Source organism: Pristis pectinata, chromosome 5, assembly GCF_009764475.1.
Source record: "Pristis pectinata isolate sPriPec2 chromosome 5, sPriPec2.1.pri, whole genome shotgun sequence".
In the NCBI taxonomy this organism is placed as follows: Eukaryota; Metazoa; Chordata; class Chondrichthyes; order Rhinopristiformes; family Pristidae; genus Pristis; species Pristis pectinata.
The window spans coordinates 41,881,743-41,906,742 of record NC_067409.1 but is presented as its reverse complement, the minus strand read 5'-3'; the positions used below and the strand labels follow the sequence as shown (position 1 = coordinate 41,906,742).

The following is a 25,000-nucleotide window of genomic DNA, read 5'->3' as shown; positions in this document are numbered from 1 at the left end:
ATATTCCTAATTGTTTTATAGAAAGAAAACAGGTTCTCTGTGGGGAGATTCTGAAAAGCATCTCAATTCATTTATCTTTCAACTAATTATCCTTTACAATCATCAATGATTATTTTAATGTTAAAGTATTTTGAAGATGTTTCCTGTTTCTTCATGCAACCAGCAATTAAATCTGAAAGTGCCAATGTTAATGAATATTATGGATTTTGCTGTTTGAAATGGTAGATGAAATTTTTTATGAGGCATATTCAGAACCTCCTCCCTGGCCTTTACCAGCTAGCTACATCATTAATTATTCCAACATGTCTTAATCTTGTCATTTTCATAGCTTTTGAAGGACTTTCCAGATGAGCTGAGGTCAGACATCACTATGCATTTGAACAAGGAAATTCTACAGCTTTCTCTGTTTGCCTCCGCCAGCCGTGGCTGCCTTAGGTCTCTCTCCCTGCATATCAAAACCTCTTTCTGTGCTCCAGGCGAGTATCTCCTTCGACAGGGAGATGCACTGCAGGCAATCTATTTCGTCTGCTCAGGCTCCATGGAAGTGCTTAAAGGTGCCATGGTGCTGGCAATACTTGGTAGGTTCTATAATTCTTTAATTGCTAATATAAATACACCTTCAAAGCTTTAGCAATTTATTTACTGGCAATGAGGACAATTTAAATAACCCCCACCCAGGTATAATGGTTGGTTAAGTTTCTCAGAATCAATCAAATGTTAAATCACTTGTATCCCTCAATCCCTTCACCCCAACATCTCTTGGCCGTGCTTTTAGCAGGCTAGCCCTTAAACTGTACAATTCTTTCATCATACCTCCTTGTCTCAACTTTTATTTATTCATCTTAATATCCCCTTGCCTTAGTATAATGTTTTTACATCTTTAGAGCGTCTCAAGACCTTTTGATATTAAAGGCTCCAAATGAATGAGAACTGTTCACAAAAAGTTTCTGAAGTATCATACCAAATGTTGCAGAAGACCAAGTAATGTTGGCCTTCTTACTTTAGTGCATTGTGATTGTTCCTTTGTGTGATATTTCTTGGAAAATCATGTGCAATTGTTTAAGAAGTAGCAGTGAGTTTGTATTGCATGTTTATTTTGCTCAGTTCAGACAGAATGCCCGACACACAGTCATGAGAACCAAAACTGCTTATTCAATATAAGGTGGGTGTTAACAAGTAATGTAGATTTTGTGCTGGTAATTCTTCCTTGCTTCAACAATTTGACTGAGGTTCTTGTGACATGTATTCAGTCTGGGGGTTGAATCAGCAAGTCTATTGTTTCCGGGTGGTCTCCCGTCCAAATAACAACCAAGTATGAATCTGTTTAACTGGGTCGTCGTTGTCGTCGTCGTGGCTATCCCTCGAGGTCGAGGATGATGGTCTTTGTTCCGCTGATCCATTTATGGGCTCTCAAGTGGCTTATGAGTCCAATCTTGGCTCTGAAAGTTCTTCCGCATTCAGGACAAGTAGTTCCAGATGGCAGATCAGGCTTTGGTTGTTGCTGCCTCTCTTTCCATTTTCTTCTCTTTTCCTCTAATTCTGCACATCTGTTGGCTTCGAAGGTTGCTGTTCCTTCTCGGATGATGGTTTGCCAGAGTTTCCTGTCCTTGGCATTGGTTTCCCAATTGTTATTGTCGATGTTACATTTCTTCATGTTGGCTTTTAAGACGCCTTTGAATCTCTTCTGTTGTACTCACAAGGAATGCAAGAAACTTCTGTGGGTTTCACGCCTGTGTAATTTAATGGAAACCTCAAAGTTGCTCTCAATGATTCAGTGTGGGTTACAGGGTACACTATACCCAGCCTGCTCCACGGCAGTCAAGGCAAATAACTTGAGCTGATGTGAATCTGAATAATTCAACAATATGTTCTTCCATAAAGTACCTTAAACTTTTTACACTTAATAACATGAGATCTAACTGGGTTAAGTAACATTAGCTTAAGTAACATTATACACTGAAATAAATCTCATATTCTGAAATACTCAGATGAGAAACTACAGTTCATGTTTATAAAATTAGTTTTTAGGACTTCATTGCTAAGCGGTAATTATGATGATATGTCATTATAGTTTCTCATCTGAGAATTTCAGATTATGAGATTTCTTTCAATATATTATGTTACTTAAGCTTATATAATAATAACTTGTGTATGTTCCAATCTTTATTTAGGGCTCTGTACAATGCATGCAAAGTTAATTAAAGATTGTTTCCTGGCATGCCGTCTGTGAGAGTTATATACAGTAATTTGATTAGCCGCTCAGACAACTTAATGACTTCACAGCGGCTAGACGCCAGTGATCCCTCTGAGCTGAAGCCTGATAGCAGCAGGCTTTGGAAAAGGGGAAACTCTCATCACAGAACTCCCAGGATCTTTGCGGAGATCTTTAACATTTACTTTTCATTGAGGTCATTGTCTTTTTAGATAAATATTCTGTAGGAATCATTGTAGAGATGATTTATTTAGTGGTATTAATGCACATGCCTGGCAGTGCACAGATCTATAGCTTCAGGTGGTGATGTATTTACTTTGTCTGCAACTGATACAAAAAGAAGGCAAAACTTCAGAGAAGCTGCAATAGATGAATCAAAGGAAATCTTACATAATTGACTTTCATAAGTCTGCAATCTTTTCTGAAGATGTGACAAAAGAGATTTGCTTTTTTTGTACTTTTGTCTTGTCTCCAAATCCCATTATAAACTCTCAGTTAAATTTATGAGAGGTACAAAACACTAGTCAAAGCTGATTTATTTTAATTTGCCTTTCTAATAATCACTGCTTTTTTTCTAGTCCTTGCCCTTGCAATTGCACAGTCTCCTTGTAAAGTCAACATTATTTTGTTTCTAAAAGTTAGGATTGAAGGGGTAAGATTTTAGGGCAGATATGAAATAAAAGCCTACATGAGATCACATACATTAGGTATTTTTCAAACAATCAAATACAACATGAAGGGCAGAGGCAGAATGGCTTTAAATGGTCATGAGAAGATGAAAGGATAAATTTTGTGCTGTAACCTCTTCTCTGACCTGCACTCAGTATTATATAACTAAACCTGGGAAGACAGGATTGTTGGATTTTTCTGGAGGTAATTCATGTACTTATTAAGTAACTTCCAATTTGAATGTCTGAGCTCTTTTATTCAATGTATTCTCATAGATCAAAAATCATGTCTAGGCAATACAAATGCATATGTGGAAGAGAGAGAAAGAAATGATGCACCAAAATCACTCAGTGCATGTTATTAAGGTATGCATGCTTGCTTAAGACACAAAAATGGTGAGAGGGCATTTTCCAATGAGGATATGAGGATCTTGCAATGGGATGTAGCTTGTTGAGAGAGTAAACGAAAGCTTGGCAAATAGAGTTTAATGTGAGAATGTGTGAGGTCATGCACTTCAGTGTGAGCAATCTAACAGCAGACTATTATCTAAGTGGAGAAAGATTCCAGATGAGTGAAGTACAGATGAATCTAGGTGTTCTTGTGCACAACTCACAAGAATTTAGAAGGCAAGTGCAGCAAGATGTTAAGAGGCAAATAGCATATTGGCATTCTTTGCAAGAGGGTTTGAGCTTAGAAACAGGGAAGTATTGTTGCAATTGTACTGATGAGGCTACACTTGGAGTATAGTGCACAATTTTGGACCCCTTTTTTGAGATTGGAGGCAATAAAAAAGAGATTAATTTGGCTAATTCCTGGTTGAGAGGGTTGACCTATCATGAGTGACTTCAAGAAATTAAATCTATATTCTTTGGAGTTTAGAAGAATCAGGAATGATGTTTTTGAAACATGTAAGATCCTCAGGGAGCATGATAAAATAGATGCAGAGATGTTTTTGCAAGTAGGAGAATCTTGAATGAGGGAACATGGTTACTAGATTAGGCGGCTGCCATTTAAAACTGGGGTTGATTAGAACAACTTCCAACAGAGGATGGTGAATCTCTAGAATCCTCTACCCCAGAGTATTGTGGAGGCTGGATCATTGGAATTGGAACTGGAATTGGCTTATTATTGTCACTCGTACCGAGGTACAGTGTAAAACTTGTCTTGCATACTGTTCATGCAGATCAATTCGTTACACAGTGCAATGAGGTAGTACAAGGTAAAACAATACAGAATGCAGAGTAAAGTGTCACGACTACTGAGAAAGTGCAGTGCAGGTAGACAATAAGATGCAAGGTCATAATGAGGTACATTGTGAGGTCAAGGAGTCCATCTTATTGTACCCGGGAACCATTCAATTGTCTTATAAGAGCGGGATAGCTGTCCTTGAGCCTGATGGTACATGCTTTAAGGCTTTTGGGTTTCCTCCGGGCAGTCCGGTTTCCTCCCACATTCCAAAGATGTACGGGTGAGGAAGTTGTGGGCGTGCTATGTTGGCGCCGGAAGCGTGGCAACACTTGTGGGCTGCCCCCAGAACACTCTATGCAAAAGATGCATTTCACTGTGTGTTTCAATGTACATGTGACTAACAAAGATATCTTATCTTATCTTATCTTTTGTATCTTCTGCTCAATGGGAAGAATTGAGAAAAAGTATTTTCTTACTTTCTAAGGTTCTCATTTCTGTCTTCAATGGCCAAACCTTTGTTTTGAGACTGTGACCATTGCTTCTTGAAACACTAGCCAGGAGAACCATCTTTCTGCATCTTCCCTAGTGTGCTGCATAAGAATTGTGTATGTTTCACCGAGATCACCCTCATGTTCAGTGATTTGTGTACAAAGACTATCATCATTCAGACTCATGCCATTTAAAAAATACTCTGACATTTTCGGCAGTATATTCCATCTGCCATGTCTTTGCCAATTCAAATGTTTTGCCTCCTTAAAATGCTATTAGTATAAAATAGGAAGGGAATAATTTCTGTATAAGAAGGAAAGGAACTACATCATAATGGCCAAATTAATCTCATGCCAGGGTCAGTGTGGAAAAAGTTAAGGTTCTTGAAATAATTTGAGAATCTTTCATATGTATTTGTTGAAAATGAGTAAAGGTCATTGGATTTATTACCCCCATAACATCTACTGTATACATCCTAATTCAGCTCACTGATCATCCTGAAATGTGGTCTCTGCACTATTAGGTAAGGAAAACCCCAGTGAAAAACTATCTGCATCTCTATTTAAGATCCTGAACACCTACCTCATTAACTAAGCTATTGTCTATCTGTCTTGACATCTCCTCATGTGACAGCATCAATTTTTGTTTGATGATGCTGCAGTGAAGCCTCTTGGGGCATTTTGCCACATTAAAGTTGCTATGTCAATGGAATTTATTGCAGTTGTTGCTGTTTATGCTCACACTATAGATATTTGTGGATTTCAAATGGAACTACTTCAGCAATCTGCATAATGTTAGACCTGATAAAAAAACGTTACTTAATACTTTGATGCATGCCAGTGCTAAGTTCCAGAAATTATGCTAGCAGATTTTTTTAATTAATTCATGCAGGTATTTAGAGAATCTGCAATGCAGTACATATAAAGCTGTGTTTACAATTTTCCACTAAATTGAAGGATAATTTTAGCCCATTAAAATGTGTGCCAAGCTTTATTCAGAATTATGGTGAGAGATATTCTTAATTGGATCTATTGCCTTTTTCAGGACTAAATATTCTACATTCTTCTCAATAATATTAACAGTAGGCATCCTGTCAAATAGTTTGGCAACATATTTATTCAGAAATTAGTCTTCAAAAATCTACATATATTAACCTAATGACCCAGGTTGTATTGTAGGATTCATGTAATTCTTTCAAAATGATGATATGTGACAATACAACCATGGAGTTAAAAAATTGATTCAGAGGGCTTCTCACATGCTTCACAAATTAGTTCTGTAATTGCTGGCAAATTTTCTTTTTGTAGATAATCAGGACAGCCAAGGACCAAGGTAGCAAGTATTTTCTAGTTTGCTTTGACTATGCAATATAATTTGCATTAATTTAAAACCCATATTTGGTGTTACCTAAGCTTTCCTCATTATGCTTCCACAACAATAGCTTCCTACATTTCTCCATCCTTGAAATCATGACCCTTGTTTGCAAAAAAAAGGAAACAGTCATGATTGATCAGAAATGTTATGTTTACCATTCAGGGGTGACATAGTAATTATGCTCATAGGCTTGATGAAATATTATAAGCCAGCCTGTAAATTGAATTTTCTATCCAACCCTCTTTCCCTTTACCTGAAATTTAAACCTTTTTATATCTACAACTTTTCCCCGATTCCAATGAAAGATCATTGAGCTGAAAGATTTGTGCAAATTGTACTGGATCCATCCTTAACCTGTGTTGCCTGCCCAGCTGCATTACCCTCTTCTGGATATGAAGGGGCTGCCAAACATGCCCTCTGCAATCTGCAAAGCAGAGTGGGGCCTATGAGCAGCAACAAGGCCTTGGGTGCTAATATCTGAGGGCTGCCTCCCTCCCCCAACCCCAGGATGCCCTGATGGTCTTTCAACAGCCTGATTAACAGGAATGATGGCAAATTGTAGAATAATAGAGAAGGCATCGACCGAGTTGTAAAAGCTTCCAGATGGCTAGAGGCGCAGCATGTACAGGAGTCCTTTATGCCAGCACAGTGCCAAATGAGTCTTTTCATGCTTTCCTCTTTGGCAATATCATGTCCTTCAAAAGCCCAGGATGTTGACCCTGTTTATACAGACATGAATTGGCCCTTTCAACGGATGGTGCAACACTTCATTTTGCTCAAAACCTAGAGATGAGCAACCCCATCCTCCACCCCCAACTGTGTTAGACATTGGCCAGACATATTTAGCAAAAATGCAAAGAGGAAAAGTTGAGGTCTTTCTCAGTGATATAATAAGAGCATTTTGAAGTGCATTTCTAATATTATTTTACTGGCAAAACCAGTAACAAATAAGTACCTAGAAATTACTTTTTGCCATGTTTACCGAAAATGTCAGGCATCAGTTGTGCTTGCTTGAAATTACTTTGTTCCCTCTTTTAGCAGAAGTGTGAATAGGCTTCAATCATCAATATAGTTAACAAACTGTGAAACTTTAGAAAACATGGGGGGAGTTCCTCTCCAGGTTTTGGGAAAAATGCAGAGCTGCACCTGCAGTTGACAGGACCATCCAGCCAATCAATATTTCTGAAAGGAAAGAAACAATTGATCTAAAACTTACCTCTAAAATTTTCTGCTATATAATGAAAGTTTTCATCAAAATCCAAAGAAAGTTGCAGCCCCAACCACTAAAAGGAGGTTGGGAAGGATAGATTAAGCTTTATCAGTCATATGATATTCTGATAAATGGAGCTGACCTGTCCTCCAACTATTTTGGCAAGAAACACAGGAATTTTTTTAGCTCCTTATATTTTAGAATTGCAAAAACATTTTGTGTGGTTTACATGCACGAGATGAATAAATAGTTCATTCAGATATTAAGCAGTTCCTTTACCTGCTCATTAAAGGGCCAACCAGATTGATTCATTATCACATTTTCCAGCTAGGAAGTCTGTGCACTGAGAAACAGTTTCACCTGAAATTGTTTGAGTAGGTTGACATTTGTCTTGTGAGTCATCGTGACCTCAGTTATAGGCAGCTCCATAATAGCCAATGATGATGTGGATGGGAATTCAGCTGGGGACAGCTTCAAGTGTTCCCATAAGGTGCAGCAGTTGGTAGAATCAGTTGTTAAAAGCAAGACCAAAGACATCCTGGCAGTTCCAGTAGTCTGGGTGCCTTTTATTGAAGATCTGGGAGCTGAAAACCTGTAATGAGGTGCTTCCTTTCATTTTGCTAATGGGTATGTACACTTGCTTCCAACTATCAGGTTTTCAGGCCCCTCAGACTCATTCTCCCATCCAACCTCGGGGATACTTGGGATGAGAAGTGGCATTCACACAAGCCACCTCTTCTCATGCCTTTTCTAGATCCCACCTGAGGGGGGGGGTGGTTGGCTCCTCATTCTACCAAAAAGCTCAGGACTAAGGTGGCCTTGTCCAATGCCAGCTTGAACCTGCTGTTGACTCCATTTATGGAGGGTGGTATTAGGCATCCTAGTTTCATCTCCCCAGTTCTCTTATCATGATGCTGTGAGGGAAAGTGCTCCAAGACTAGTAAGTGCTGAGGTCCAGGCAGCATCCAGAGTATCATTCTCTTTCTCCTATGCAACTGTTTGCCCAGGGGACTTTGCATCAAGGGTAATTGGAAGGTTATAGGTGAGCTTCAGGTCCTTGGGATGGATGCTGGGGTAAGGGTGGAAGATTGTCTGGAACTACACAAGGATGCCATGTGCTACAGCCTTGGCATCACCCATGACAAGGGCTGAATGCCTACCCTCAAACCATAAGTGGTAAGAGTTTAAGATTGAGATGTCAATCTTCGGCAGGCCTTTTACTCTGAATTCTCCTGCAAAGAGATAAGCAAATGAGGGTAAGATTGGCAGTTAAAGCACAGGCAAAGCAAGAGAATTGAGAAGGGAATTAAAGAGGACAAAGAGGTTTTGGAATTGTTTGAAGTAATTGTGTGTTGAAGGAACTCCATACTCTGCTATAGATCATCGAAACATCTTCCACCACAGATCAATGCAAATGATTAGATGTCAGAATTAGAATCAGGTTTATTATTACTGACATATGCTGTGAAATTTGTTGTTTTGTGGCAGCAGTAGAATGCAAGATGTAAAAATTACTACAAGTTACAAAAATAAATAGTGCAAAAGAAGAATGATGAGGTAGTGTTCATGGACCATTCAGAAATCTGATGGCAGAGCAGAAGAAGCTGTTCCTGAAACGCTGAGTGTGGGTTTTCGGGCTGCTGTACCTCCTCCCTGATGGTAGCAACAAAAAGAGGGCATGTCCTGGGTGGTGTGTGTCCTTAATGATAGATGCTGCCTTCTTGAGGCACTGCCTCTTGAAGATGTTCTCGATGGCAGGGAGGGTTGTACCCATGATGGAGCTGGTGGAGTCTACACAACCCTCTGCAGCCTCTTTCGATCCTGCACATTGGAGCCTCCATACCAGGCAGTGATGCAACCAGTCAGACTGCTCTCCACTGTACATCTGTAGAAATTTGCCTGAGTCTTTGGTGACATACCAAATCTCCTCAAACTCCAAATGAAGTGGAGCTGCGGGCATGCCTTCTTTGTGATTGCATCAACGTGTTGGTGTAAGTGTTGCTTTAAGGCAATGAAAAATGTGAGAGTATTAAGTTGGGAAAGGATGGAAAGGTGTGACATGTAACCTTGCCTGCCCTGTTAAGAATGTAAAGCTTCTAATGGGAGAGTCCTGCATTACTGAAGTTGATAGAATTGGCACACATTTCGAATGTCATCTTCCTCCAGGTGGCAAAAGCGACAGTTTTGGGTCTCCTGGCATTACTCACACTTCTGATTTACTTCATTATTCCTTCAGTGTCCCTAAGGAGGGTTTACAAGTCTAATGAATGATGTTTTTTTTAATCTGCCACCACTCCACATTTTTTACAATGATGTTGTAAACCCTAAGGAGGGTTTACAAGTCTTACGAATGATGTCATTTTTCTCCAGTGGCTAGTTTCCATGTCCTGTTGACCTTTGGGCACTTCTTTGTTCATAATTCCATCCTTCCTTCGTGTTCTGGGGAAGAGCACAGGCTGAATAGTGCAATTTAAAGATGTACAGACATTTCCTACTGATTCACTTCAGTTTTATGTTAATGCTCGTACCAGTGGCTGTGCAAGAGAGCACAGCTAAGAAGTTCGTGTTCTTCTCTCTTAAGACCAGTGGCAGATGTTACGCTTAATTACCGGCTCAGCATTGTAAATCACGTCAAGGAAATCCTGGAACAAATCAGTATGCATCACATAATACAGTTTAGCCAGCCACATTTGGCAAAGCCAATTTGCACTGTAGTAATAGGTTGGCCAAACTGATTAGGAGCCAGAAACTGTTCTTCACGGCACTTGAACAGCATCTATTCCGAATTCCATCGGATCAGCTGAAGGTCAGTCTGAAGCACTAGAAACAGGCATCTATTTTCCATCAAGGATTGAATTTCACTACTCTCGAAATTCAACCAGGCGATTTGGTATCTGATATGATTTCATTGTCTGTAATGCACCAGATGAAATCATTCCCCAAGAAATTAGAGGAATGGGTATCAAACATTCATCATGTGAAGGAAATAGTGCAACAGGATAACAGTTTTATTCAATTAAGTTAAAGTTATGACAGGGAGAGATGGTGTAGATAGTAATAATCTTCTTCACATGGAGGGGGTATCTACAACAAAAAGGTATAAGTTTAAGATTTATAGGTTTATAGGGGATCTGAAGATAAACTTTTCACATAGAGGGTATTTGGAGTCTAGAATGTGCTGCCTGAAGAGGTGGTGGAGGCAGATACTCTCACAACACTTGAGAAGGATTTAGACAAGTACTTGAATTGCAAAAACATAAAAGGCTATGGACCTAATGTGAGTAAATGGGATTAGTATACATACAGTAGGTATAATGGACATGATGAGCTGAAGGACCTGCTTCTGTGCTGCATGACTCTATGAAAATGATCACTGATACACAATGCAACCATTAAAGGAGGAGGTGAATTTCAAGGTCATTGAGTTATCTTGACACAGCTGAAGGTCATTTGACTCATTAGGTCTATGCCAGTTCTTTATAAACCAATCTAATGAAGTCCTGTTCCACTGCTGGTTCCCCATAGCCCTGCAAATTATTTCCCCTCATCCACCTAAGCTGTTCCCTGTGTGCTTCTTCATCCGGAGTGGGACCTCATGACATTTCCTTTTTAAAGCTTGGCTATTGGTATAAACTTGCAATATGTAAATACTTCTTCGAGAACCCACTTGTGAAAGAAACACTTGAACACGTGGGATCCAGGGTATTTTGGCAAACTGGATCCAAAATTCTCTTGGTGATAGAAGCCAGAGGGTGGTGGTGGAGGGTTGCTTTTCTGACAGGAAGTTTGCAACCAGTGGTGTACTGCAGGGATTGACGTTGGGACTTCTGTTGTTAAGTGACTTGGCTGAGAATGCCTGTGGTCTAATAAGTAAGTTAGCTGATGACATGAAGATTTTTTGAGCTGTAGATAGTGAGGATGGTTGCCTAGAGATGCAGCAGGACATCGATCAGCTGGAAAGTTGAGTGGAGTGGTGGCAGATGGAATTTAATCCAGACAAGTGAGAGGTAATGCATTTTGGTCATATAATACTAGCTGACAGATACAGTGAGCAGCTGGGTCCTTAGAAACATTGATATACTGAGAGACCTTGGATGTAAGTTCATAGCTCCCTGAAAATGGCAACACAGTTGGATAGAATAGTGAAGGAGGTGTTTAGCTTGCTTGCCTTCACAGGCAGGGGTACTGAGTATAAGAGACAGGACATCATGTTGCAGCTGCACAAGACTTTGGTGACCTTACAGAGGTTTATAAAATTATGAGGGGCATAGGTAGGGCAGACAGTCAGTCTTTTTCCAAGGGCAGGGGAGGCTAAAACTAGAGGACACGAGTTTCAGGTGAGAGGGGAAATATTTAAAGGAGATCTGGGGGGCAAGTTTTTCACACAGGGTGACAAATACGTGGAACAAGCTGCCAGAGGAGGTGGTAGAGGCAGTTACAATCACAGTGTTTGAAAAACATTTGGACAAGTACATGGGTAGGAAAGGAATCAAGGGATGTGAACCCAGTGCAGAAAAATGGGATTAGTATGGATAGGCATCTCGGTGGGCATGGACAAGTGGGCCGAAGGGCCTGTTTCCATGCTGTATGAATCTGACTTCATTTAAGTGTTTAATATGGATTCATAATTATGTGGAAGTGAATAGGTACTTCTCTAAATTACCTAAACAAAATAATGTTATCCATTTCCACCTGTTGATAGAAATGAGGGGAGTGCAGTTCGCTAGGGTACATTTACCATTTTGAAATATATGATTGACTTATCCAGCTGAAATTTTATTTTGTCATTGACTAAACATTTTAAATGAATTTATTTTACTCAGGTTTGTTTTCCTCCAGATTTCATATGCAGGTGAAAATTCTGGAACGTGTTGCATTTTTGCACTTCCCACCAGAATTGCAACTTCCTATACTTCTTTTCCCTTGTTTCTCCTTTTATACCATTTTGGAACATATCAATTATTGTCTCACAAGAAATTATTTCATTTAAATTCTTTCCTTGGTGCTCATTCAGTCCAATAGATTTCTTAGAGATGGAAACATATGGCTTTTCCAAGCATCATTGTGTAGCATTCTGGTGAGTCATAACCCATCACCAAAAATTTTCCATTCATAAATTAAGGAAATGAAAATTAATGCCATTGCCCTGGAAATTTAACTTCATATAAAAACATGCACTGAAATTGTGCAAATTTGGCACTAAAAGTTCTGAGGGACAGGATTAATCTACACTTGTAAAGGCAGGGATTAATCAAAGGCAGTCGACTTGGCTTTGTTAGCAGGAGAACATTTCTGTCCCATATGAATGAAATTTTCAGAAAAGTAACAAAGTATATTGATGAGGAGAGTGCAGTTGATGTAGTTTAAATGGACTTCACTAAGTGCCCACATAGGAGACTAGTCCAAAGGGTTAGAGCCATGAGATCCAGAGCAAGTTGGCAAATTGAATCCAAAATTAGCTTGGTAACAAGAAGCAGAGGGTGATAGTAAGGGTTATTTTTTTGATTAGAAGCCTGTGACCGGTTGTGTACCACAGGGATTGGTGCTGGGACCCTATTATATATGTTAATGGCTTAGATGGGGATGGAGGAGGTATCAGTAGTAAGTTTGTAAATGTCATAAAAGTTACTGTTGTTGATAGTGAATGAGCTGCTCTGAAGCCAAAGGAAATAGTGTTGAGTTGGTAAGATGGATGGATCAACAGGAGGTGGAACTTAATTCAGATAAGTGTGAGGTAAAGCATCTTTGAGAGAACTAATAAAAGCAGGGGTTACACAATGAATATTCGGGCCCTAGAGAGTATTGAGGAGCAGAGGGACTTTGATGTATGAGTCCAATGATCTCTGAAGGTGGCAGCACAAGTGGATAAGGTGGTTAAGAAAGCACAGGGGCTACTTGCCAGGGCATAGAATATAAGAGCAGGGAGATTATGATACAACTATATATATACATTTGTTAGGCCACAGCTGGAGTACTGGGTGCAGTTCTAGTTGAGAAGGATAAAATTGCACAGGAGAAGGTACAGAGAAGATTCACCAGCACATTACCTGGGATGGAGTGTTTCATTTATGAGAGGAGACTGGATAGGCCAGATTTGTATTTCCTAGAGCAGAGGAGTCTGAAGGGGTTTGAAACATACAAACTTATGAAAGGCAAAGATAGAGTAGATAGCAAGAAACTTCTCCCCATAGCAGAGGTGTTTAAAACTAGAGGGCTTAGACTTAAAGAGCAGAAAGTTTGGAGTGGATTTAAAGACGAGTTTTTTTTCCTGAAGGGTGGTTGGAATCTGGAAGTGGGTGGTGCAGGTGGGCATTCTGATAACATTTAAGAACTATCTGGACAAGCCCTTGAATTGCCAGCACATTCACGGCTATGAACCAACTGCAGAAAAATGAGATTAATATTGATAGATACATGATAGTCAGTATGGATGGAGTGAGCCAAAGGACTCTGTGATTCTAAAAATACTTTCTTAAATAGTTTTATTAACATATTGCATATTTAACACTTGTTTTCATCTTTTCCCAGAATAACCCCTTTTAATGTTGGTGAAATAAAAACTAATCAAATAAAGCTATTGCTTGTGGTTTTAGACTAAGAACACATCGCATAAATTCCTTTGGAGTTTGAAGGGCAATAACTCCTTTGTAAAACAGGTGTTAAAATTTTCAATTTTGAATAAATGAATTTCAGAACAGACATTTAAGCAATTCAGCCTATTAAAATTCATCTGGTCTCCATTTTACCTTGCCATCTATGGCCAAAACAAATTTTGCATTTCAAAGCATTTTCTGCCAACACATTTGAGTCAATGCCTAAAAAATTAATCATATGGCATATGTTTATAACATGCTATGTGATTGAACTGAGGTGTTAAATCAATTGCTGAATAAAATTGAGACCAGATAGTGTGCATGATACATGCCCTGATGGAAAGTATGCAGGTACCCTCAAGTACTCCTTGAAAGGATTAGACCTTACTCACGTTATTCCTAGGAGGACCATTACCAGACATGGATGGATTGTGGAGCATAAAACAAATTGCTGGAGGAACTGTGGAGCCAAAGGGATAGTCAACATTTTGGGTCACAACCCTACATCAGTACTGAGGGTGTAGATGGGAGATTGCCAGTATAAAGAGGTAAGAGAGAGGGATGAGGCAGAGGCGGGTAGGTGATAGGTGGAACCAGGTGAGAAGGGCAGATGGAGCCAGGTGGAGCAAGGGGGAGGGGTGGAATTGGGAGACAGCAGCTGCTGGGTGATGGGTAGAGATAGATAAGGAGAGGGGGAAAGAAGGGGGCAGATGGAGCCAGGTGGGGTGAGTGGAGGATGGTGTAGAGGCTAGAAGGTGATAAGCGGAGACACAGAAGGATGCAGGTGCCAAAATCTGGCAAGGAAGGAAAGGGATAAATGGACCTAGAGGAGGTGGGGTGATTGGCAGATGGAACCTGTTTTGGGAGGAGGTAGGAGACCCAATAGGGATGGTGTGTGGGTGACAGGCAGATGGAACCAGGGTAGATCAGAAGGACAGGCAAAGGACCACAGGGAATGAAGGAAACCCTTTTACCTATTTTGCTCCAGATTACAGCATTGGCAGCCTCTTATGTCTCCCTTGATAAATTCTGCTCTGATACAGGATAGACCAGATATGATCTGGGGCCAGCCAAGATTTAAAAATCTCTGTCAGAACCCCAGCAGTCTCCTCCCTTGCCACCTATTAACACAACTGTTAATAAACTCATTCAGGATCATCAACTGTCTTCCAGAACGAGACAGCACAAAACAGACATGATGGCTTAACCAGTTGGAGAAGGGGATGTGGTTGGTTGTTGAGGGGTAGGGTGGGGAAGCATGGCTGTGTGAGTACACAGCCTGGCCTAGGTGTGACCTCAGACTCACGGCAACCTGCTTCACTTTTCACTGCCCATCGAAATGGCCAAACGAACCTAACCCCATCAGGCCAGTCTTCAGAAGGTTTAACAAACCAAATATTTGGTGTAATGAGCAACACACACAAAATGCTGGAGGAACTTAGCAGGTCAGGCAGCAGCTACGGAGGGAAATAAACAGTCGATGTTTTGGGTAGAGACCCTTCATCTGGGCTGGAAAGGAAGAGGGCAGAAGCCAGAATAAGAAGGTGGGGGAGGGGGTGGAGCACAAGCTGGCAGGTGATAGGTGAGTCCAGGTGAGGGGGGAAGGTAGGTGGGTGGTGGAGGGGGGATGAAAGGGAGTGATGTAAGAAGCTGAGAGGTGATAGGTAAAGAAGAAGGAATTGGTAGGAGAGGACAGTACACTATGGAATAAAGGGAAGGAGGTGGGGAATAGATGGGCAGGTCATGAGGGCAGGGGAAGGGGAAGAGAAGGGGTGAGGGGTCACAGAAATGAGGGAAAACAGAGGGGGAGAGCAAAGGAGATGGGAAGAGGGGAGGTGTTACCAGAAGTTAGAGAAATGGATGTTGCGGCCATCAGGTCAGAGACTACCAAGGCGGAACATGAAGTGTTGCTCCTTCAACCTGTGTCTGGCCTCAACATGGCAGTAGAGGAGGCCATTTGGTGAAATGATCTGCTGACCGGAAAGCTTACTGATTGTGGCCACTAGAATGGAGGAGTCCACCTGCAGCTTGGTCTGGGGCCTGATGTAGGCCCTGAAGCCGATCCCATCTGGTGAGGGAAGGTAGCATTCGACAGCCAATGGAATCAAACATCAGAAGCAGCAGCTTTGACTGGTAATGTTCCTTCAACAGAATAACAGAGTGCTACTCTGGAAGATCAGGCAGCTGCTGAAGAGAGCTAAAGCTCAAAGATCTGTCCAGCAATTAATTTTCTCTTTGTAAAGGATTCATGGTTCTTCCAGAGACCATAATTTCACCTGCTTGGTCGGATGGAAGCTGCTCACTGAGTTCCTTTTTGTTACTGAATACCTCTGAGTTTAAAGATCAGCTCAGGCAAAGTCAATGGCTGGCAGGACGATGGAAAACCAGCCAATCCTGTTGAATGCTTGGTGTCTCTATCTCCAGTCTTCTATGGCAACAGGAAGCGACAAACAGTCATTCACCAAATTCACAGAACACTCGTCTATGCAAAACAGATTGTGATATTTGACTTACATCACCTGTGACATCCCAGAAGGTTCCACTATATTATAAAAGATAAGTAACGCTGTGACTTTGATTGACAGACTTGACAATCTTGGGTGGTTAGAGCTTCCTACTGGGTGCCATCCTTGCCCCCTCTCTCCTTCAGTAACCAATGTTATTCTGTCCAGCCTCATTTCCTTCTCCCATTCCCATTCCAGCCCAAGAGAATCCCTGGCGAGATGCCCATGAATAAAGCTATCAAGTTATCCCACTGATGCTTATAAGAGATGCTAATATACTGTAGCATTTAATATTTTTAAAGTATTCAGAGAATTTCACAAAAAAAGTTGTTGATCGCATCTTGGTAATGTCTTGGGGAAATGCCCCAGAAGTCAGAGAGGCATACAGCATGGAAGCAGGCCTACATAGAAGACTTTCTAAAACTATTATACATCCAGCACCATGTCTGAAGCTACAGAGGACTTTATGCATGCACTGGAATGATATCCTGAGGGTGATTAACACTCTGTGTAGCTAATAAGCTCACAAAGAGACTACACACCATGTTGCTGGGCAGTGCTGCAATTAATCATCACTGCTACTAGCAATCAGTGGAATATCAACCAGGCGAGCAGGTGTAGAGAAGTCATGCTGCAGACTGCAGGTGCTACTTAAAATCTTGTTTTGTCTTCACTTCATGATGGAGGTTGGCTGACTATGGTGCCTTGAAGAAGAGCTTCAACCAACTTCAGAAGACCTAAGGGCAGCACAGTAGCATAGCTAGTGGAGCTGCTGCCTCACAGCTCTAGCAACCCAGCTTAGGTCCTGACTTCAGGTACTGTCTGTGTGGAGTTTGCACACTCTCCTTGACTCTGTGGGTTTCCTCCGGGTGCTCCAGTTTCCTCCTACATCCCAGAGATGTGCAGGTTGGTACATTAATTAACTGCAGTAAATTGCCCCTAAGTGTAGGTGGATGCTAGAATCGGAAGCTGTTGATAGGAATGTGGAGAGAATAAGTTACAGGGAAAATTAATAGGGCAATCAGATAGCTCTGTGAGCAGGTATAGATTGGATGTACCGAAATGCCCACCTTCTGTGTCATAAGGAAATATGGAAAAGCTACCAGGGATAGACTGCCCTCAGTCCTATGGAAGCACTTTAGCTGATGGCAACCAGCATGTGTCTGTGTACACTTGGGTAGTGAGACACCTGCGTTAAAGAACCTTTCCAAAGCACACAGCCAGCAACTATCTCATGCATGTGGCAAGGGCAGTTCATCAAGAAAAAGCACTCAATAATGTGGTCTAGGACATCGTGCGACAACTGTTAGGGAGGAGATTGATGTCAGATCCTTCTTTGCCTTGCCTATTCAAGTGTCTGTCTAAATGCCTCTTAAACCTAGTAATTGTATCTGACTCCACCACCACCTCTAGCAGCACGTTCCAGAAATCAACCACCTTACTTGCCCCTTGGATCCTTTAAAACTCTTACCTCTCATCTTAAACCAGTGCCTCAGTTTTGATAACCCTACAATGGGAAAAAGATGGTAGAAGTATTTCCATTTACCCTGCTTCACCCTTTCACAATTTTAAATATCTTGATTTCCCATTTATCTTTTTGTGAGAAAATGTCCTTTATCACATTTATAATTTTTTAATATTAGGCACTGCTCAAATAGTATTATTTTACATCCTCTACACAATCTCCATTTTCTTACTAAAATGTTAGGTCCCATACTGCAGAATATTCTAACTAGGATCTTTTTAAGGTTTACACAGGTTCATTCTTGAAAAGCAAAATGTAGAGCAGAAGTCCTCAAAAGTTTAAAGGCTGAAATTACTCAGTTATTATGATATTTAGCTTTCTGGGAAGGAAAATCCATGATCTAATAATCATGGAACTTGACTTATTCCAAAGTGTTGCACCAATAAATTCTCTTCTTTCAAATAGGTTACAGTATCTTCCCTCTATTAACTTAAGCAACAATAATTACACCATATTGAAAGCAGATTGTGTTCCAGAACCTTTGGGGAAAAAAATCTCATTTCATTGGAATTTATTCTGTGTGAACCAAAACAAACTTGATTTTAATTAATAGACAGAAACCTCCTGAGCCCTGAAAATATAGAACACAAGTTCCAAACTAGAGACCATACATGACTTATTCATGTAACATGCTCAAATTAAGGGTGTCTGTTTTAACTTTGTTTTATTTTAGAGGCTGAAGCATGGGGTTCACCATTTTAATTTAATTTGTCAGCTGCGGTCTTTGCAACAGATTTCAAAGGTCTCAGATTTTTACAGTTTCAATATTTCATCACCCTTCTTATTTACAAATTGAACTCAATCAAGAAGTTACAGATGTTTTACATAGCAATAGTTTTTTTTTGTACAGCTCAACTTTCATGGGAGAGTCTGTATATACTTGTGACAGGCTAAGTAATTACTTTTCCCAACTGCTGGAAGCTAAAATTGGCAAAAACAAGAAGAGGGCTCCCATGACAAATCAATCTGCACAACTGGTGTATAGCAGAACCATTTTCTTTATTAACCTCCTCTAAAAAGGGTAAGATTCCATGTAGAGTGATCAGTTAATATGCTAGCCAAAAAAGATGATGGCAGAACTGATATTTCAGTAGGTTCCAATCATACCCGGATGTAATAATTCCTTATAAGCTGCATCCATGGGTGTTCAGTGACATATTCCTGGATAAATCTTCCTATAGCAAGAACCAGGCTGTTTGCTTGCCTTCTCCCTTGCTCCTTAGCTAAACACAGGTACTGGTATCACACTAATGGAAAACTACTGCAACATGTATTTTATGACTGAATGTGTAAGGCTATCTCTAACATGTCATCAACAGTATGGAGCCATTAACAAGCCACAGGTAGAAAATCAACAAAAATGTACTCATGAAGTCTAACTACGTATGGTATTCTAACAGGGCAGACTTCAACATGAATAACATCCATGGTAACATCAACAATTATATTTCCATATTTATGTTAATATAGCGCAACATCCCAAGGTGTTAACCAATGCTTTATTGATAAGTCCATGTGTAAAAAAGGAAGAACCAGCCTGTCGACTTAGCACATGTCCTCTTTACACCTGTCTATACCTTAGGGCACTTTGTGTTAAATATGCAACATAGATTTGAGATTGCTATTTTATAAAAGGCCGGTAGAACTCCTTGATAGGCAGTTAATGGGCAGTTATCGACACACGGTCAAGCAAACTTAATTATCTAACACCTTTCATGATCTAAAGTCAGCACCACAATCTTCTCAGCCAATTGCTGAAGTGCAGACATGGCTTGTGATGAAGGTAACTGAAAATGACTTCATATTCATTGCGAAATAATAGCTCCAGACGTGTATTAGCTGGGACAGCGTAAAATGAAAATCACATAAGCTTCAAAAGAGTTACCATTAATTTAATAACACAGATAAAGCAAGCACATCTTTATAATAATCTTCATCAGCAAGTTATGATGTTCATGTTTATCAGAAGAATATGTCCTGGACCTAACTGACATACACAGCAGTCAAACAAGTTTATTGATGAGACCATCGTTCCACGAGTATATCTCACTGAAAAATATCTACAGATGTACACAACATGTGCACAATAGTATCCTGAGCATAGCAGGCTAAATTTTCATCATCTCTTCCCACAGAAATTCTCTGATATAGGAACTAAAAATGGGTAAATTCTAGTGATGTGCAGTTAGGGTAGAAAGGATTTGACGTGCCTTCCTTGTGAAAATAAAATCTGTAAATATTTGATTATTATTTATTGATTTAATGATTTATGGTTTTACAATAACATTTTACATACTGAAAACAATTTTTGATTAAAAACTCCCAAAATTATTTAAGTCTTATACTATAAGAACAACAAAAAAGCAATGAGACATTATGACTTTTCTTTGCCGTTGAGTTGAATGTAATTCTGACGCGCCTACACCTTTCTTCCTCAATGTATCAGTAATGGGTGAACTAAGCACAAGCTGGCACTGCTTTTCCTTGTTCCTTCAACTACAGTCAGATCACACGAAAAGCATTCAGGGAAATAGCATTTGATGAGTGTGGGATTGATGATGGGAGGGTGGCGATGAGTGTGCAAGTTGATAAATGTGGGTGCCAATGAGCATGAATGTTGATGAGCATGAATGTTGATGAGCGTGTCGGTGTTCATGAGTGTGGGTTTTAATGAGCTTAGGCGTTGATGAGTGTGGGTATCAATGAGTGTGGTTGCTGACAAATGTGTAGGTGTTCATGGGTATGGGTGCTGATGGGTGTGGGTGCTAATGAATATGGAGGATCATTGATGAGTGTGAGGGTTGTTAATGTGTATGGGGACATAGTCCTGAGTGTGATGGAGACTGTTGAAGAATGAGGAAGATTGTATTGTTGAGAATGTGGAGAGTATACACTAATTTGGGGGATGTTGACAAAAGTGGCGGTGCACTGATGGATGTGGAAGGAGGAATGAATGTGGTAGAGTTGATGAGTGTAGGGAGTTGGTGAGTGTGAGTGTTGGTGAGTGTGAGTGTTGGTGAGTGTATGTCAATGAGTATAGATGTTGACAAACGCATGGGTTTTGATGATTGTGGATGTTGATGTGTTGATGAGTGTGGATGTCGATTAATATGCAGATGTTCATGCAGCTAATGGAGATTGTTGACTGTAGAGGTTGTTGTTGAGCATTGGATAGTGTTGATGAGTGTAATGTGGGTGATGATGTGCGGTGGGTTTTAAGGAGGTTTGGGTGTTGTTGATGAATGTGGATGGTGTGTTGATGATTATGGATTGTTGATGAATGTGGATGGTGTGTTGATGATTATGGATTGTTGATGAGTGTGTGGTATCTGTCGATGAGCGTGGGAGAATGTTGATAATTATGGAAGGATGATGATGGATGTGGGAAGGTAGTATGATGCATGTGGTCATTGCTGCTGAGTGTGCTGGGGTCATGCTAGTGGGGGTTGGGAGAGAGGTTGGGGGGTGATGATGAATGTGATTGTGCTCCAATATGCCAGCACAGTCAATTGAGGAAAAGAGTATCAGAAGGTCAAGATCTCAGACTTGGTACAAAACTCGTGATCTACCAGCAGCAATGATCTGAGGCCTGGACTACCTACAGCAGTCATTTCAAAGCTCCAGAAAAATACAACAAATGTTCGCTTTGTAAAATCCTCCAGATTCACTGGAATGATAAGCAAATTAATGTTGGCACGCTCATGTGGATCAGCATCCCCAGTATCGAGATCCAAGGTATTCTCAGTCAGCTACTTTGGGTAGGCCATATCGTTTGCATGCCTGACCACAGACTCCTGAAATAGACACCATGTTTCAAGTTCTGTTGTGGAAGAAGATTACTAGGTGGGCAGAGGAAACAATTCAAGGATGTTCTCAAAACGTCCTTGAAGAAGTGCAGCATCCCCACTGATTCCTGGGAACCTCAGGATCTTGATCACTGAAAGGGGAGAAGGAGCGTTCAAGATGATGTTGAGAACTTCAAAGCCATGCATCTGAGGTACACTGGTCACCTGCAAAATCATCAGAAGGAGCAGACCTCCTCACAAACCACCCTCCCACCCACAAACACTTACACCCAAGCAACCAGCTTCTGCAGCATCTGTGGAAGAGTCTGCAGTTCCGACACTGACCTCATTAGTCACCTAGAATCCACACAAATGGAGTGGTAGCTTCCTCAATCCCAAGGGATTGCCCAAAAAGAAGGGGTGTTGATGAGTGTGATGGGTCATTAATGAGCATGGGGGATTGTTAATTACTGTGGTGGGTACTGATGAATATAATGGGCTGTTGATGAGTTGTGGGTAGGGGTGTTAATGAGTAAAGGGCATATTGATGAGTGTAGAGTTAATGAACATGGGATATATTGTGTGGGAAGGCAGTTGAAGGGTGTGAGGGCATTTTGAGAGTATGGTGCTTTTTGATGTACGTGGGAATTGTTAACGAGTGTTAATGAATGAGGAGTGGGGTTTTGAGTGTGGGGAGTGTTCAAGGGTATGGGGGAGTGTTTATGAGCAGGGGGAAGTGTTCCTTGTTTGTGGGAGGGGTGATGACTTGTATGGGGGTTGTTGATGAGTGTGTGAATGTTGACGGCTGTTGGGTTGGTGAATGTTAGCGATGTTGATTAGTGCGGGGAGATTGATGAGTCTGGGTTTTGATGAGTGTGGGGATATTCATGTGAGTTGATGTAGTTATTGACTGTGGGGCAATACTGACGAGAGTAGGATGATTTTGGAAGGGTGTTGATGAACTGCATGAGTCTGCGGTGTTGTTGAACGTGTGGGCCGTTGGTGTGTGTGGGAGGTTTTGATATATCGATTAGGAGTTAGGGATTGTGGGGCAGGTTGATAAAGATGGGAGGAAGAGTGTTGAACAGCATGTGTGGTTTGGCTGGGTATGGTGGAGTGTTGATGTGTTTGGGGGTTGCTGATGTGTATGGCGCTGTTATTGATGGGTGTACGGTAGCACTGAGTGTGGGGTATTGATGAATGTGTGGAATGATGCCGGGTGTGGGGGTAAATGTGATGGAGTGTGCGTGTGTTTGGGGTAGTAATGATTGTGAGGGAGGTGTTGATAAGTGTGCAGGGGTGTTATGAATAAGGCCAGTTGCTGATGATTTTGGGGGTCTGATAAGTGTGGAAGGGCTTGCTGATGATTTGGGGAGAGTGTTGATGAATGTGGGAGGGTAATGGTGTGTATGTGTGTGGCAAGGGGGCCAGCTGAGTGTGAGGTGCATTGATTAGCATAAAAGAAAACTTATTATTTAGGGGTTGTAGAGTGTAAAGGTGAGTTGAAGAACATGAGGGTGTATCAATGAGTGTAAAGGAGTATTGATGGATGTGGTGAAGGACGATGAGTGTGGGCCATATTGATGAGTGTGGAGGGGATAGTAATGAGTGTTAGTGGAACGTTGATTGTAATTTATTGTGTGCTTTATTGCACTTGTCTGCCCTGGGTTGCTGAAGTGCTAGCTTATTGGGAGATAACCAGTAGGTGGAGTCAGGAGGGGAAGAAATAATGATGGCTGCACACAGAGGAGCTTGCATGTCTTCCTTTCCATTATCATGAAGGTTATTACTGATAAGGTGAAGTTGGCCTGAACCGGGTATCACAGTCATCCCGTACATTGTTTGGTAACATGTTTGTAATGAGCAACATCATTATTACAATTAAACCTCCACTGTAGAAAACAAAACTGTGGAGCAATAAATTGGTGACGAGTGGAGAAGTACAGTTTGACAGGTCAAATTTTTATTTGGAATGTTTTGAAAAGTGGTTTGCAGCAAATGATATTGCTGATGAGAAAAAGGCTAATTTGGACCCTATGGAATTTGGACTTCTCAAGAGTCAAATTGCACCTAAGAAATTAGAGTTATCTTCCACAGAACTTATTGAAACAGTGTCAATGCATTTCAAGTCAATTCTCGTTGCAAAGCATTTCAAATTTCAGCATTGGCACCAAGAGAAAGGAGAAGTTCTGGCTGACAACGTCCATTCCATTGAAGCATCTGACAAATTCATAGAGTCACAAAGCATGGAAGCAGGCCATTTGGCCCACCATATCCATGCCAAACTGTGGGCACCCATCCATATTAATCCCATCATCCGGCACTTGGCCCACAGCCTTCTATGCCAAGGCACTTTAAGTGCTTGCCTAGACACTTATTGAATGCTTTCAGCGACTCTGCTTCCACCACTCTCTCAGGCAGTGCATTCTGGGTACTCAAGTGATTTTGGTACATTTTGACATGATGGCCCCCCCCCCCCCCCCCCCAAGATCAATTTGTCTGAAGTCTTCAAAGGGAAACTTATCACAGGTGGTTTTAGTCACAGGAGAATTTGACTTTGATATTGCACTGACTTTGGAACTTGTCTGCAAGGATACCAAGGAATTACTGTGTCACTCTGACCCAACCACAGATACCGTTCAAAGAGTCTGTACGGCACTAGGAGGCATCATGAGTGTCAAAACACAAAGAGGACCTCCTTCATTTCATCAGCAAATACAGTTTCCTCAGGAGCATGCTCCTCAAACAATTGCCACTCAGTACAAGCAAGCATATTACTGTTGTGGTGGAAACCACAAACAACTTCACTTTAAATTTTGACAGGATATGTATCACAATTGTGGAGAAATAGTGGGACAGTAAGATTAATGGAGTTGCTCTGAAAGCTGACATAGTTATGATGAACCAAATGGCCTCCTTCCATGTCATAAGGAAGTATGGAAATTATGAGTAAATGTGAGAAATAAATCACTTGCAAAGAATCTGCAAAAGTGCAAAATGCACTGTTCATTGCAGAGAACATGACTGATACTAAGGATTGGTTACAAAGCCAAAGGAAGAACATTTTGGTTATTAGAGATAGAATTTACTCCAGATAGAGTAAATTCACCAGTACTCCCTTGTGGAGGTGTTATGGAGCAGTATTGTTGTAGTTTGGTGCAAAAGTATAGTGTTCATAGATATTAATGTTAGAATCAAGTAAACATTCAATATCATTTATATTAAAACAAATGTGTTATTTTTACACCAATGCTCCAATTGGAATGGACTGAGAAAAGTGCCCATCCTGTCATTTCACACACCACACATTATTGCTAAATGCAGGTAGCAAGGCCCATCACAGTCTCCCAATTCTGACATTAATTTCTTTCCTCCAGCCCCTTTTCTTCCTTGAACCTGCTGACCAATAGCTGCAATTCACCTTTCCACTGACACCTTTACCACTCAGCAG

General features: G+C 40.9%; 1 protein-coding gene across 1 annotated transcript in view; it reads left to right on the top strand.

Annotated features, from left to right (window-relative positions):
• The window catches only part of kcnh8 (potassium voltage-gated channel, subfamily H (eag-related), member 8), a 288,746-nt gene that overhangs the window by 216,720 nt on the left and 47,026 nt on the right, over positions 1–25,000 (top strand). The window contains exon 10 of the mRNA XM_052016213.1: positions 329–578. Coding sequence (XP_051872173.1) covers positions 329–578 — 250 coding nt within the window. The remainder of the gene's footprint in view (positions 1–328; positions 579–25,000) is intronic.